Below are 16606 nucleotides of genomic sequence, written 5' to 3' on the forward strand. Positions count from 1 at the left end.
CTTTCTTTTGTATTACACTGCAAATACTCTGAAGAGCGTATTCTCTGTTGTTACCGAGTAATTTTCACACTTACATCCACAAGACTAGTGACTTTCAAGTTTTTTCTACCTTCAAGGATAAGTGTAATGTGTCGGTCTTGTGGCTTTGGTCCAATCGAAGGCTCCTTTCATCTTGCCAATCACCCGCTGTTTGACAAAACCATTGATTTAACTTTCTTCTGCCCCTATAATGAGATGCATTTTAACTACTATGCTTTTTGATCCTTAGACACATTTTTTTTCCGTCTAATCTCTGAGATCCAAGCTTCTGGTCTGAGGATCGGCGTCTTTTCAACATCTAGCTATCCAGTTCAATATGTTTTACTCATTTAGCAGTTTAACAGCTTACCCCTCTTTAATGGAAACGAAAGGACTGAAAGTACTCTGTATTCAATACCTGGATCAAAGCTGAGTAACTGCAGCACAAGAGTAATCAAAGATCTAATTGTACTGTAAATAAAAAGCAGATAAATTATGCTGGCTGGCAGGTGACACAAAGAGCTCAGTTCTTCAAGTTCCATAAATAATCAACAAGCCATTTCCTGTTTTGCATATTCATATCTTTCTGGCTCGTGATGAGCGGCCGATGACGTGAGACCATCAGTGTTTCGAAACTATAAACACGACATGTCTGAGATCTCAGAACACGAAACAACAACCGTTCATGCAGCAGTCTCGACATCAGCTTTACTTTTACTGCCAGCAACAGCAGATAATCCAATAAATGTCCATGACTGGTTTCATTGTACAGGTGTGGGACTTGGCCTTTTTCCCAATAGAAAGAAGGTCATGCTAAGTTATACTGAGAGTTAATAATGGCTTCTGTGTTAAAGAGACTTACACAAAGGACATATTGGCTGAAACATTAATTGCACATGTTTGGCAATGAGTGTAAACTGCACAGCAGTTTGTAATGAGACTACAGAGTTTCCTCTTGGTATTTCTATGTAAAAAGAAAATAAGTGATGATTATAAAAGTGATTAGTTGATATGGATGGGTAGCCAGGGACTGAAGATCTATTTATTTTGCTGTGATACTTGTAGTGGTGTCTATTTTTACACAGCTATTCTTTAGACTTAGTTCATCTCTGATAAGGTTGCCAGCCAAATGGATTATCTTTTCAACATAGCAAGCTTTATTTCATTACTGTATCACTGGGAATTAAATAAGTCCAGCTATGTCGGACCCAAAGTCACTCTTCAAATAGCAATATGTTAGCTAACAGCCACTGAACTCTTCTGCAGAGATGGGAGAATTATGTTGTTATTTTTTCCCTCTGCCTGCTACAAACATAAGGAAGCTTATAGGTTCATGCTCTGGGTATTAACAGGGGGATTAGCGAGGAAGCTTCTGGGATGCTCAAGTCCGTGAAGCGCAGAGCAGCAGTCTCCTCATTGTTGAAATATCTACTTGATGTAACATAATTAATTAATTTATTTTAAATGATCCAAGGTCTTATAGCTTTTAACATGGAACCAGAATTGAGCAGTAGTCAACATTTCTTTTTCCCATGTAGTCTTGCTTCAGGATATCTTTAATCTCTAGACCAAAACAAATGTACTCTTAAGAGGCAGCTGCCCCTGTGATCAGATAAACTGTGAAATTAAGAGTATAATGTGACGTATGTACAGCTGGTTCTCCATTATAATGAAGCTCAGTATTCAGTAGTCTGAATATAGTATAATTTTTTAAAGACACACACAACTATAACCGTGTTGCCTCTGTCTGAGTACTTGGCTTCCTCTCACAGTCTAAAGATATGCATGCTGGGTTAACTAGTGATTCTAAATGAGTTGTAGGTGTGAATTCGAAGGCGGATGGTTTTCTGTCTCTCTGTGCCAGCTATGCAACAGACTGATACCCCATCTCTCACCCCATGACAGCTGAGCAAGGCTCCAGCCCTCCACCTTGATTTTATTCTGACTGCTGGATGGATGGACGGATAGACGGACAACTCTCTGGACTTGTTACAAAAAAAGAATGTGGCAGGCAGGATGAGGACCCAAACTCAGGACTCGCAGACACAGAAGGGGGACGTTAAAGAGGCAGCTTTTATTGCACTGAAGCTGAAAACCAAACAAAACCTGAAAGTCACGAAATCGAAATCTAAACTGGAAACAGGAAGGCTAAGGACTAAAAGAGTAGAGACCAGGAAGCTAGACATTGCCAGGACCTTGAAAAACCACAGAGAAACTTATAGCACACGGGACAACACGACAACGTCCAGAGGAAAACACAGGGCTTAAATACAGAAGGGGGTAAGGAGGGAATGAGACAGGAGGAGAGCACAGCTGGGAATAATCACATATAAGGAGACAAAGGAGAAGCAGAACTCAGTATACTGAACACAGGACTATCAAAATAAAACAGGAAGCATGACCACTATAGATGCAGACAAAACACGGGAGTTTAGCACTGTGACTGGGGAAATTAAAACAGAGACAAGACTAGACACTGAGACCCGGAGACAGGATGACTAGTGGAACAGAGGGAACAGAGAGAACAAGAAACACGGAGACAAGAGTAACTAAACGTGGAACATGGGGAAGGCACAGAAACCATGAGAAATTCTAAATAATAATGAAAGCAAATGGTAAATGGCCTGTATTTGTATAGCGCTTTACTTAGCCCCTAAGGACCCCAAAGCGCTTTACACATCCAGTCATCCACATGTGATGGCAAGCTACATTGTAGCCACAGCCACCCTGGGGCGCACTGAAGGAGGCGAGGCTGCCGGACACTGGCGCCACCAGGCCCTCTGACCACCACCAGTAGGCAACGGGTGAAGTGTCTTGCCCAAGGACACAACGACCGAGACTGTCCAAGCCGGGGCTCAAACCGGCAACCTTCCGATTACAAGGCGAACTCCCAACTCTTGAGCCACGATCGCCCCACGATCGAAAGCAAAGACTATTATTAATTCAAAACACAAACCACTGGGTCACCAACCCAGGACCATGACTTATTTCACCAAAAAGAACTTCAAACAAACAAAAACAGGTCAAAAGACAATAAAACAACTATATTTCCTAAAATTTGCAACAAAACAAAAATTGCCTGTTGCATTAATCATCTGATGATCCCACAAACCCTAACCACTAGTTTATGATTACTGAGTTCCACCATAGCCCAACATTCAGCCTACTGTATGACTGTAAAATGTTGTTCTTTCCACCGGACATTAAATGGAAAATGTATTTAGTTCCCACACAGAAATGATTAGAAGCTGGTGGAAAACATTCACAGTCATTGCATCTTAGAAAAACAAAACAGTGTCGCAAACAGCCGCGGTTACCTAAACAGAACGTTTTTTATTTACTTCCTCTTTCTCATAAAGACTCCGGAAACCTGACCTAATTTGTATTTTCACCACTTAGTGAGAAACGTGAAGGTGAAGCACGTAGTTGTGTCCCCTTTATTCCACTGCGTGAGCATCTCTAACCACTTGCAATTTCTCTTGAAAAGGCTGTTGATAAGACAGCAAAGCTCTTGTCTCTGTTGCTCATGTTTGTGCTCTCCAGCAATACAAACACTTGACACTCTGTAACAGCCATGACAATTCAACTTCAAAGTGGCCTTTCCCACTGAGCACAGAGCAGATGGACGCTGGAACGGCTAGTTTATTATCTTAATCATATCACACAACGGTGTGAAATTCAAGCAGTTTTTTTCATGGCTGACAATTATTAAAATCTTCAATTATTAATATATATTAACATCCATATTAGTTTTTTTCCTAAATTTGGTATAAATATTACAACTTCATCAGAATAAAATAAATCCCAATTTATAATTAGCAGGAGCATTAACACTTTATCACCACTCTGTCTAGTGTACCTCTGGGATACTGCCTCAGAGGAAAAAAAATAGTCTCCTGTGGGTAATTAGCTATTTTATTGTGGTAAAATAATACAAAATAAATGCACAAATAAAAGCTATTATTTTGAGGCAGACAGAGGACTCTGATATTGTTTTTCATCACCAACCCTCGCTAATATAATGCCTGATTTTATTCCTGCTGCTTCAGTCACCACACAGACCGCCGCTCTGAACGCTTTTCTCTGTACTTCGACATTCTGCATCCGAGTCATGTCCTTGTTCTATTTTGTGTGTACTGTCACAAATATCATCCTATTGCATCAGCTTTGTCTGACTACATTCCCAGTGTTCAGAGCTCTGAAAAACACCTTAGGGTTGTGAGTCTGTTGCTGCCATTCACAGCCTGTTTTCACACCACTCAACCTGTCCAGTACCGCTGGGAAAATCCCTTGTTTCCCTTTTACACACATACCTGCAACACCCGCCTGGAACGTCAATGCTCGTTTATTTTGTGGCTTTAGGAGCACACATACCACACCTGAAAGAATGAATCAGCCCTTTTTTTGTTCCATGAGGCTCATCACAGCCCCTGAAGTACACTAGCAATAACACAGCTAATGTGCCTACTTACTGCCTAACTGCACATCCTACCAGATAAAAATAAGCATTATTCAACAGGCTCTTTAAATTAAAGGTTAAAATATATAATTTGTTTGAGCTTAGCACCTTTATATGTTCTAATCTGATCCTCCTAACAATCATCACAGTTACTTCTCTTTTATGATTTGACCTAAGGGTCTGAATGTGGTTTGGCTCAAAGTGATTATTTTTTTTAATGCTATGGTGCCTTCATCATAATGGTTAGACTAATAACCAGTAATAATAAAAGTCTTTTGCACCATCCATCCATCCACCTCAACCCCCTCATTATTCAGACTAGTCGCTCTGTGATAATGTCACCTATCTTCCTCCTTTTCTCCAGTCATAATTACCACAGACAATAGCAGGCTTTGACTGAAAACAGATGTTGATTTGCAGCATTTGCCCACTGATGCTGTTGTTGTTTGGAAAACTATTATGCATTCCCTGTCACTTTATTAGGTACACCTTTTCAACTGCTTGTTGACAAAAACAGTCAATCAGCAGCTCAGTGCAATCAGGCACACAGACACGGTAAAGACCTGCTGAGGTTCAAGCAGACCATGGGAATGGAAAAAAAGGTGATTTAAGGTGACCTTTCTCTGTAGGGTTTACAGAGAAAGGTCAGAAAAAGAGAAAAATATCCAGTGAGCCTGTAGTTCTCCGGGTGAAAATCTCTTGTTGATGGCTAGATTTTGTTGACCTGATAGGAAAGCAACAAAGCAACAACAACATAAATAACCACTCGTTACAACGACGGTAGGTGGAAGCGCATCTTTGAACGCCCATAATGCCAAACTTTGAGGCAGATGGGCTTTATCAGCAGAAGGCCAACCTTATCAACTAAGAATCTATAACCACAGTGTGCTCATCTCTTGTTGTGGCTTCTTCCAGTGGTATAACATCCCATGCCACTCGCTCTTCATCTCAAGCTGGTTTCTTGGACATGAAAATTAGTTCACTGCACTCAAATGGTCTCCACAATCACCAGATCTAAATCTAATAGAGCACCTTTGGGATGTGATGGAACGGGAGATTCACATCATGGATGAGCAGCTGGCAAATCTGCTGATGCTATCTTGTAAAAATGGACCAAATCTCAGAGAAATGTTTCTAGCACCTTGTTGAACCTCTGACATGAAGAATTAAAGCAGTTTGAAGACAAAACGGGGTCCCACGAGGTGTACCTAATAAAGTATGTAGTTTTCTTTGGAGTACAGTAGTATAGTGTATATGTTCTATGCTGTGGTGTGCTGGGGGGCAGCACAGCAAAGAAGGAAGTGTCCAGGCTGGAAAAACTAATCAGGAAGGCTGGCTCTGTGGTTGGCATGAAGCTGGACACTCTGGTGACAGTGGCAGAGAAGACGACATTAAGTTGGACATTATTGACAATGCTGGGCATCCTCTGCACACAGCCATAAACAACCAGAGGAGCCTGTTAAGTGACAGGTTGCTTCTCCCAAAGTCAAGAACCAACAGACTTAAAGACTTTGTCCCAAACGCCATGAAACTGTTTAACTCCTCGCTGGAGGGGAGAGGGAGGGGAAACGGGGACAAAGAGAGCGCTGTAGTGCCTTTTTCACTGTGCAATATATATATTTTTTAATATATAACGGTGCAATAGACTCACAATAGTTGAAATGTGCAGTTCTCTGGTATTCTTATTCCTATTTATTATATTTATCCCTATTATATACTCTGTATTTATATATGTGTATATGTGTATATGTGTATATGTGTATATGTGTATTGTGGAGATACAGAAATTATTTTACTGCTAGAATATAACCTGCATTATTAACATTGCATTAATAATATATCCTACAGCCTTGATATTGCATTAAAGATGTTTATTAAAGCTATTGCCACCACGTTAACCTTTTATTACAGGTGCAGCTATGATTATTTTATACACATGCATGTTTGTGCTCATTCAGTGTTGCTGCTCAGTCTATTAAAGAAGGTTTTAAGCTTTGTGAAGCACTATGTCTTCACAATCTATTGTGTGGGTGACTTGGAGCATAGAAGGATAGACAGCATACACGCTTACAACACACATATAATCCAGAAGCCTGCCAGGCCAAAGGCCTGAAATTCATTTCTTCTAACTGCATTTCAGTTTACTTAGTAACAGATGACAGAAGACCAGTTAAGAAAAGGACAAGCCCTTAGAGACCATCTAGGCTTGAAATTTATTGCCATGTACAGAAGGTGTTATAGAAGGAGGAACTTCTGTGTCTGTTTTTAGCCATCTAAGATGTACCATTTACTGTAATCGATGTATTTGATCTGTAATCGACGCAAGAAGGACGCGTTAACCCTGATGTTATAAAATCATTTTCAAGTGTATTCTTAGCACGAGACGTGTGCTGATGTGATACTTCTTCTCCTGCGTGTGTACTAATAAACTCATTGTTTGATTGCACTCTCCTGGGCCTCTGTTGGTTTGTTTCATTGCTCAACATTTTCGAACTCGTGACAGTTTGGCTGAGGCAATAAAGGTGTTTTTGGAGGTGTTCAGGGAGAACCTGGAGGCCAGGAGGTGGACAGACGATCCCGGTGGTTCGTTTGACTACAAAGGGCGCTGCTAAAAGGTAAGACACAAACCTCTTAAACTGAAATTGTGCTGTATTGGATTATAATTCTAAAATTGTAGTCAATGAATTACTGGCTGATGTTTGTCTTGAGTTTTGGGTTAAGTTAAAGTGAAACTGTATATATGGTATATTTCTGCTCACATTCTGCTGTGTTTCCTGGAGGAACCTAAGTTTCATCTAATCTAATGTTTCCATAAAACATATATGGTAGTATGCAAGTGATGCAAGTATTTCAGGACTCATTTCAATAGCTGGGCCCACGTCCTTATTTTAGGTTTAACAGCATTTTAGTAGGTAAAGGTGAATGATTTGGACATGAATTGAGCTGCGGTTTGGGGAACGCCTCGAAGGATACCGGCAGCAGCTCCCGGGCCTGGCAGATCCCCATCTACTAAATAGAAGTGAAGAAGTTAAAGAATTGAAAAGGGGAGGGAGGGTAATGTAAACAAGAATGAACAGCTTGTAGAACAGGGGGAACTTATGTAGAAGAGAACCGGAAGGAGTGTTTATGGAGGCGTGGTCCTACTCCTGAAATTCCAATACTTGAACTCCAGTAATTTTAAGACGATTAAGGAAGTAAAATCAGATCAGTATTTGACCACCAGAATTTTGTCATCATCTGTGTGGATTTGAAAACTCACTAAGATCTTAATGTTGAGAAATTTAATTTTGGGAATATTTTTTAAGTCCCCTATCTTCCTCTTTCTGCTAAGAATGATGAAACTCATTATTGTACTCAAAGCTATGATCAAAATAAGAGAAAGTTCAATGACACCCTGGCAAGGTTTCTGTTACAACACTTTTTCCATTGGTAGTGACAGCAACTGTAATATAATAAATAATAATCTGAATATGATTTCATTTTATAGGACAGGAGAGAATAAAATATAAAATAAGAAAATGAAAAATGAAACTAATTTTTTTTTTTAAAAATTTGTTCCTGGATTTGATTTGTTCACCAAGTCAAATTGTCCTCCAATGATGAAACACCACAAAGTGTTACAGTAAACTTTTTGGACAGATAGAATCTTAGAAACTACGTGATGTCACTCTGTAAAATCAGCTCACGCAGCGGGACACAACAGCTTGTGCAACACAGTGTGTCTGTCTGTTGAAATAACTGCACTGCGTGAACCGCACACATTGTTTGTTTGGTCGTTGCCTGGGGTGTACGGAAGTTGAAAGGAGGCTTTTAAATGGGATCAATAGCATCACCAAGACGTAACTGACCTGGTAAAGGGATAAATAACTAACATGAAGTTAGGTCAGACAAAATACCCAAAAGTCAAACGTTGGAGTCAGGCATTTAAGCACAAGTGAAACCGCCTCAGAGTGATTTACATACATTAAGCAACATCAAAAGAACTCTTTGTTCACCTTTGAGTCATTTTAACTTCCAAAGCTCACGTCTCTGCTTCTGAAATAAACCAGTCTTCTCCATTTAAACCTGTTCAATTTAAACTTGACCCTGCTCTTGGATGGTAGAGCAGGGTCAAGCAGCAGGTGATAAATACAAAAAAAGGGCCTCTGACCTCTGATATTTCAGAGTGTTTTTGAGCTGCAGCAGGATACAGAATTATCTCTAAAAGTAAAGCCTTTCCAGTCTTCAAGTCAGCCACGGGTTATTAGATTTTTTTATTACTGTGTGCAGTATATGACTATTCAAGCAACATCATCCACATTGCTGTTCTCACCACATGCTGTAAAAGGAGGGACCGCTCTGTCACTGGGCCATCTCCCTTGACCAATGCTTATCTCCACTGACTCATATTAAAGAGGCAAATGTAAAGAAGCATTGGGCATTGATGACTAAATATAGTAAAGAAAACCTACGATCAAACAGCCTGACGGAGTCCGTCTGTACCGCTCATGCTGAAAAAAAGGCCAGTTGTTACCAGGGAAACCATGTTTGGCGAGAGTGGGAGATAAATTGCAGCAATATCTCACTAATAGTCATTTCTATTATCTGCACTGGATGTTTAGATTAACAGGTAAATAGGGGGATGTGCCAAGAGACAGCAGCTTGGAGGTAAGGTGCGCAGAGGTGATCAAACAAAACAGCAAGGAAGACGCACTAGGAGGTAAGCCACGCTGCTCATGAAAAATGCCAAGAATGGGAAGTCTGTTGCAGGAGTGAGGATTTGTGAGCTGACAAAAATTGTCACTGTGGACTTGTCCGAGTTGCTTAAATTGGTGTAAAATCTTTAGTTTCATCACAGCACTATAGAGAATAGTTAGAAAAAAATAGTTCCTCTTCTCAGACACTGGACTATAAGAGCTGAGCGTCTGACACAGATATTCACTCGATGGACGTTGCCCCATAAAGGGTAAGAAACTAGTTTCATTTTAATATTCCTCCAATAGGTTGATTTATAGATTATAAAACTTTCCTTACCGCTGTCTTGACTTTCTATTTCCTTTATACGATGATACAGGAAACAGATACAGATAGAACTGTGTTGTAAAAGTCGTGGCAAAGTAAAGCTTTGAGACGCTAATTTCCCTCGTGTAGTTAACTCATTAAGTTTATGAGGGTTATCATTTTCACAACATGTCCAGTATTTGTGTATACAGTAAGAACAAGGGCTGGGACTTAATGATAAAAGCACTGCTGCACTGTATTTACAACAAGGAACAAGCAATAACACAGTATTATGGTTTGTATACAAACTCGTGTGCCGGGTTAAAACACTGTCTTCTCATTAAGAGATAATACACAACCACAATCAACTCTGAAGTAGTGATGTGGAAGAAAATTAAGAAGGAATATAGAAAAAACAGAATTACAGCATACTTTGGGATGCCTCCTACCTTTTTTTGTAGGAAAAACATTTATTGTATGAACAGCACATTTTCAAATGAAGTGTCAATTTTATACTCATAGTTTAAAATAGTTTGCTGTGCTGTGTGGTAATCTCTTTTCATTCTTTCTTATCAGCAGAGCTCAAAGCCCTGGAGGAAACGATGAGCTGTGGTTTATTGGTGGGGACAGAAAAACTGCTCTGTCTCGTTGGGTTTGTTCCAGGACACTGAGCCAATAAGAAGCCTTCGTCTTCTGTGGTCGGTGCTGCCCCACAGATAAAACCTCCTTGTTCTGCAGTCTATTCATCCCCGGGGTCGGGGATATAATGTGACACATCTCAATTCTTGACCGAGTTGAAAGATTCACATGGAGCCCACCACGCAGCGGTGCCACACAGCACTTTGTCTCTCTGTCTACGTCATTACCTTTGTGCTGGGCTTCCCGGCCAATATATTGGCTTTCTACACTTTTTGTAAGAAAGTAAGGCAGAAACCCACCCCGATTGACATCCTGCTCCTCAACCTGACCATTTCTGACCTCCTCTTCCTCATCTTCCTGCCCTTCAAGATGCAGGAAGCAATGAACGACATGATGTGGAACATGCCCTATGCCCTCTGTCCGCTGTCTGGCTTTATCTTCTACATGACCATCTACAACAGCACCTTTTTCCTCACTGCAGTCAGTGTAGAGCGCTACTTGGGTGTGGCTTTCCCCATTCGGCACACTCTGAAGCGGCGACCTGTGTATGCTGTAGCTGCCAGCATTTTCTTCTGGATTTTCTCCACCGCCCAACTTAGTATCGTGTTTATCGTGCCCTTTATCCCCACTGAACGCCTCAACGCCTCAGCTCACCCTAGCAGCGATAGCAGAAAACAATGCTATGAGAACTTCACCGAGTCTCAGCTGAACGTCCTCCTGCCTGTGCGCCTGGAGCTTTGTGTGGTGCTTTTCTGCATCCCTTTCCTGATTTCTAGTTTTTGCTACATCAACTTCATCAGAATTCTCTCAAAGCTGCAACACATTGACCGGCGCCGGCGCATCCGAGCCATGGGCATGGCTTTGGGAACCCTGGTGGTGTTTGCTCTATGTTTTGGACCCTACAACGTCTCACACATCATTGGTTTTATAAACAAGAAAAGTCCGGCGTGGAGAGACAAGGCCCTGCTGTGCAGCACCTTCAATGCCTGTCTAGACCCTCTTATTTTCTACTTTTCTTCCTCTGCTGTGAGAGGGAATGTGAGTAGTGTGATGGAAGGGGTTAAAAGCCGTCTCCAGAGGTGCATGTCTTGTCACCTGCTCCAGGCCTTGTGCGGGGGAATTACCAAGACTGCACAAGATAAGGAACACACGCAAGAGGAGATCAATGCTATCTGAGCTGACAGAAAGGGACCTGTAAGTGGCTGCCTTTACTGTTGTCTTATTTCTTCATCCCTGGGAGCAGAAAATTAATGCCATGTTAATGTTTACACATGTGAGAAAATGACTTGGCTTTATACAGTGCAGTGTATTTTTGTTTGATGACATTCCTTTTTGGAAATGAGACAAGACAGGTAACCTTCAGTCTTCCTAAGCACGCCATGCCAATTTTGTATGCAGCGCATCGGGTAAAACCTCAGAGACAGCCTACTTTGAACTGTCACCAGGACATAACAACATTTCTCGCATAGTGTAAGAGAAGTACAGAGACCCTTAAATGCAGGCAGGTGTTGTGGAGCATCGCAGCAGAGACTGTAACAAAATGAATATCTAAGCAACAGCGTTGCACGTCATCTCTCTGCAATTGGAGATTAAATGTTCCAACCAACATCCTTAGTCGTGAACAGGATATTGCTTGCAACAATACGGTCATTATGTGTCAAGCAGTGGTGGTTGAAGAAGAAGTAGCAGAAGAAAGAGAAAATGTGTGGCATCTTCATGCAGATACAAGCATGCTGAAAATAGAGAGCAGTTCGCTTTGTAATTGTACATATGTTTGCATTTGTAAGATGATGGCTGTTCTTATATTTATATGGGATATATAAAGAAAGAGAGATGTATGAATGTACACATATATATGCATAACGGGGGTTGTAATAATATAATAACACATAAATAAAGCTTATTTTCATATTCAAATAAGATTATACATTTTGCATGATGTCTGACTCATGCATTATTTTGTAAAGAAACCACGCCAGCAGGTGTAAACAGTGTTTGTGTGGACACACACGTGTGAGTGTAAATGACGGGAAAAGGAAGAAAGGACTGATGGAAGCAAAAGCAAACCGCACAAACATTATTTTCATAAACAAACTGTACAATAATAAATTGAGTTAATTAATAACCTTAACATTGGCAGCAGACAGGTACGAGGTGATTGTGTGCGTATGAGTGAGTGGAAGAAAAGAGATAAGGACTAATTTGTTTTGGAAAGAAGGGGGATGAGAAATATGAAAAATGCCCGTAAAGACCGCTTGCATCAAGTGATCAACAGTTGCCATCGGCATATCAGTGATATCATATGTAAATGTTTTTATGCACATTTTATGTATTTACACATAAAAGCAGGATGAGTAATAGAAAGCTTACTGAGCTGCCTCTTTGATTTTTGATGTCACTAATCTGATTATACTGAAGATCCATCAGCTCACTCAGCTGTTCAATGTTTATCATTTCTGCCAGTATTTGGTTTTTTTTAATTCTTGGCAGTGTGGGCAGGTCTAAATTTAAAATGAACTTCCTCCAAAAAGTGAATCAAGATCTCACCCCACACGCTGCAAACATAAACAATGCTATCACACAAGCAAGCGCTGGCATCGGCTGTAATCCTATTTAGCGAGGATTAGGCCTGCACAGAGGTTGAGCCGATCACTGTATCTGTTTGACAGGTGGATCGTGCATGAATCATTCATTTTGACAAACAGACCCCAGTGAATGACTAAGACGTGTGGGTTAACAGCCATTGACACGACGCACAAATCCAAAAATCTGCGAGTCAGCATGCCATAGGATAAAAAGTTACAGGGATGAGTCACTTGTACACATCAGCGATTACAGATTATACACTATGAAAGAGCACAGCAGAATATACATGCATACAGATGTGGTTTAAAATCTGGAGAATTTTTCACATGAAAAAGTGAGACGGACCTATGCACGTCATTCACTGATAATTGTTTTTTCTTTTCCTGATGAGTTGAATGTTGTTTGTAAAAGGTTGGTCTGATGAGAAGAGCTCAGCTGAACAGCTGGCAATCCTTTCTCCTTTTTCATTTTGTCTTTCCTGGAACACAATATTTGGTTATTGCATCACTGTTGACTTTTCCTTAATGATGTGTGATAGGTTACAGGGATAAAACAATAAGAAAATCAGCCTTGTGTGTGTGTGTGTGTGTGTGTGTGTGTGTGTGCTTATGTGCGTTTGTCAAAGGCTGAAGAATACAGTACTCACGTGGCAGATTTCATTTTCCCTTCGCCCAGATATTTCTGACTGCTGTGTGGCACACGATTGAGAAAATTGATGATCACAAAAATTAAAAACATTTTTTTTAACAACTACATGCAATGCTAAACAGAATTACTCTTACCATTCAATAAAAACCAAATGGTCGTTGCAGAGAGGAAACACATCTTTGCAATGTTCAAGTATAAAATCAGCTCATTAGGTGGGGCATCTGTAAAAAAAAGAAGAAAATAAACACTGATTAGCACCGACTTATCATGTTATTGAGCGTGACAGATTTAAATCAAGGAGGTCGAGCTGGCTTTGGCTGACGGACGTTCTCCTCCTCCCTGGGAGGAGAGGTGTGTAAGGATTGATTGGAGAAAATCATTAATTTGTTCAAGTATGCAGTATTGCAGGCAATCTGTTGCTTTGGAATGATCAATGTGTGACCCAGATTAAGAGTGAAGTGGTAGTGAATACTGAGCAAGTGACGGGTAGTATGTCAGGACCTGTGGTTCGTGAAGACATTGTTTATTAAAGGGATTTTTCCTATAGATCACTAAAGAAGATTAAAAAGAGATTTGGGGTATTCCAGTAAAAAAAAGTCTGCTTTGACAAAGTAACGGGACCTGTGGTTAAAGCCCCTCTGAGCCTGTGATGAATATAAAAAAAATCTCCTGATGAATCTTTGTTTTGTAGGCAGAGCTACTGCATTACAAATATCAGACTGATAAAGTATAAGTGTGGTGTGAATGAGGGTCCAGGGATCATAGGTTTGAGCCATTTTATTCAATATTTGTCACACCACAACACACCAACCCCTGAGTCCCCGTGTTTATAACTAGGTGGGCGTGATCAAGGATGCCGTGCAGTTGCGTCCACCCTCCCTGCACGGCACCGCAGACCACGCCCCACCACAATAAGACACAGGCCTGTATACATAAAAAAACTAAAGCTCCTCAAACAAATTTTTAAAGTAATGACATGAGCCTGTAATTACCTTTCCTGTGAGGTTATGTTTTAGCATCTATAAATGAAGCAACTGTCTCCTGGGCTAAAAAATGAAATCCACTGTGCAAGAGCTGCGGTTCCTCAACTGGCCACTTGAGGCTGGCAACAAAAGTGAAACTCACAAGCTTACTTTGACTCATCACAGGCATGAATGTCATGGTTTGAGTCTAAGGTTTTTTCTGTAACTAACACAGGGTCAAAATTATACATAAAATCTAAAATATATACATACACCCCCATTAATATTTTCTGTGACAGCCTTTGAGTCAAATATGATATAAAACTGGCTTCACTCTGGACAGTAACATGGTGTTCCAGCAGATTCCAGTTCATAGCAGGCCTGAGTGTTGGTGGTTTCTGGGTTGTTCCCATCCAATTTCCTCTCATCATCTTGAATTACTGACACATCAGAATAACTGTATTCTTATGTATGCTATGCACAGCTCTTTGAACAAAAGCTCTTGGAAGTTGTTTTGAAATTTCTTCTGGAATGGACTTTTGCCTGGAAACCAACCAAGTTAAATGAAGTCTACAAATTCTCCCAAGAAGGCCGGTCAAATATCCATACAACAATTACACCAGGAGCCTGGTTTTGTCTACCAAAGGTTTCTGTTCAAAGTGCAACTTGCAAAGGGAATATTAGTGGGTGTGTATATATGTGCAATAAACTTGTTCACCAAATTCTTGTTTTTTTAAAGTCATTAAAGATGCATGCTGTACAACCATTCCACCCTGGAAAAAGAACAATTCAAAGAAATCATTAACAGCCCAAACTTACCATCTGATATAATAATAATGGATTGGATTTATATAGCGCTTTTCAAGGCACCCAAAGCGCTTTACAATGCCACTATTCATTCACTCTCGCATTCATACACTGGTGGAGGCAGCTACAGTTGTAGCCACAGCTGCCCTGGGGCAGACTGACAGAAGCGAGGCTGCCATATCGCGCCATCGGCCCCTCTGGCCAACACCAGTAGGCGGTAGGTGAAGTGTCTTGCCCAAGGACACAACGACCAGGACAGAGAGCCCGGGGATCGAACCGGCGACCTTCCGGTTACAGATACGCTTCCCAACCCCCTGAGCCACGGTCGCCATCATTGTAGCTATGTCCACCTTTTATACTGTCTCAAAAAATCTCATGTTAAAAAACTTTAAAACAAGCAATCAATAAATAAAATCACTGTTACAATTAAATTAGGAGTGGAAAGGGTAGAGAGGTGGATGCTGTCGCCTGTGCTAATTTCAATTATTGAGCTGGACCTCTCAACTGTGTTTGTGGCGTTGTACTGATTACCAGGTTTCTTTGCCTGCCTGCATACAGCCTATGGATACACCTTTCTAATCAAGCCTGTGTTAGTTGATAGCTGAGCATTCCACTCCGTCGTCCAAATATGGTCACTTCTGGCTCCAGAAGAACAATATGTAATAACAAAAAAAACTAAAATGCTAATATAGAGGCTTCAAACAAGGGCTTCACAAACCAGAGGGTGACATTGCAGTGCTAATGTCCATCTAATAAAAACTGTGCTTTTAGCTCATTGTTTTCTTGACTGTGTGTTTTTATATGTTGTTGTTCTTTTACACATAAATCTGCTAATCCATTTTACTTTCTGCTCTTTTAGACGCTTCAGGCATAAGCTTTCAAAATCCCAATTCTTCTACCTCAAACACTTAACAGCACAAAGCTAACAGACAGTGAGTGAACACAGTCTTTGGTTTATTGGCTAAAAAGCAGGCTGGTTTTGTCAGAACTGAAAGTACAGACATTACCGAGCCCACATTTATCAGATGTCAGAAAAATATCAAGATAAGAGCATTATGTGACATTAATAAACAATGGGCACCTGCCAGCTAATCAATAGTTTACATAAAAAGTCGACTGCATTCTCAAAAACAAAAAACAAAATCTAATTAAGGTTGTGTGAAGTGCTAACAACAGGCTGAAGCTAAAACATTTTAATTCATTCAGTAGTTTAAATTAGTTCACTTTCCTATTCTGGGTCAAAGTTAGATGAATTCAGCAGCTAGGAGCTGTGTTTGTGCTGTGACATGAGCTCTAAATCTGCTACAGCAGTGATTCATGCCCCTGACAGCCTTCTCCTTAACAAACAGTAGGTATCGTAATATTTAGAACCATCTGTCATGCTGAACCGACAGAAGAAAAACCACATTTTTTCAGAAACAAAGATAAATAATTAAAACTTGTGGCATAAAGTCCCATTTTTCATTGGGAAGATAACAATTTGATTAAAAAAATACCAAAAGGGAAT

The 16606-nt window shown here is 40.5% G+C and overlaps 1 protein-coding gene across 1 annotated transcript; it reads left to right on the top strand.

The window, feature by feature from the left end:
- The first annotated feature begins 9295 nt into the window (after nucleotides 1–9295).
- On the top strand, nucleotides 9296–12482 carry LOC146699023 (free fatty acid receptor 2). Its single transcript, XM_085471949.1, has 2 exons — nucleotides 9296–9422; nucleotides 10034–12482. The coding sequence occupies exon 2, from the start codon at nucleotides 10265–10267 to the stop codon at nucleotides 11270–11272; it is 1008 nt and encodes a 335-aa protein (XP_085328075.1). The 5' UTR covers nucleotides 9296–9422; nucleotides 10034–10264; the 3' UTR covers nucleotides 11273–12482.
- Nucleotides 12483–16606: the final 4124 nt, after the last annotated feature.

The sequence above is a fragment of the Copadichromis virginalis genome, linkage group LG11 (genome assembly GCF_057382275.1).
Source record: "Copadichromis virginalis isolate Kocher_CV1m ecotype Utaka linkage group LG11, C_Virginalis_male_GT1.1, whole genome shotgun sequence".
Lineage (NCBI taxonomy): Eukaryota > Metazoa > Chordata > Actinopteri > Cichliformes > Cichlidae > Copadichromis > Copadichromis virginalis.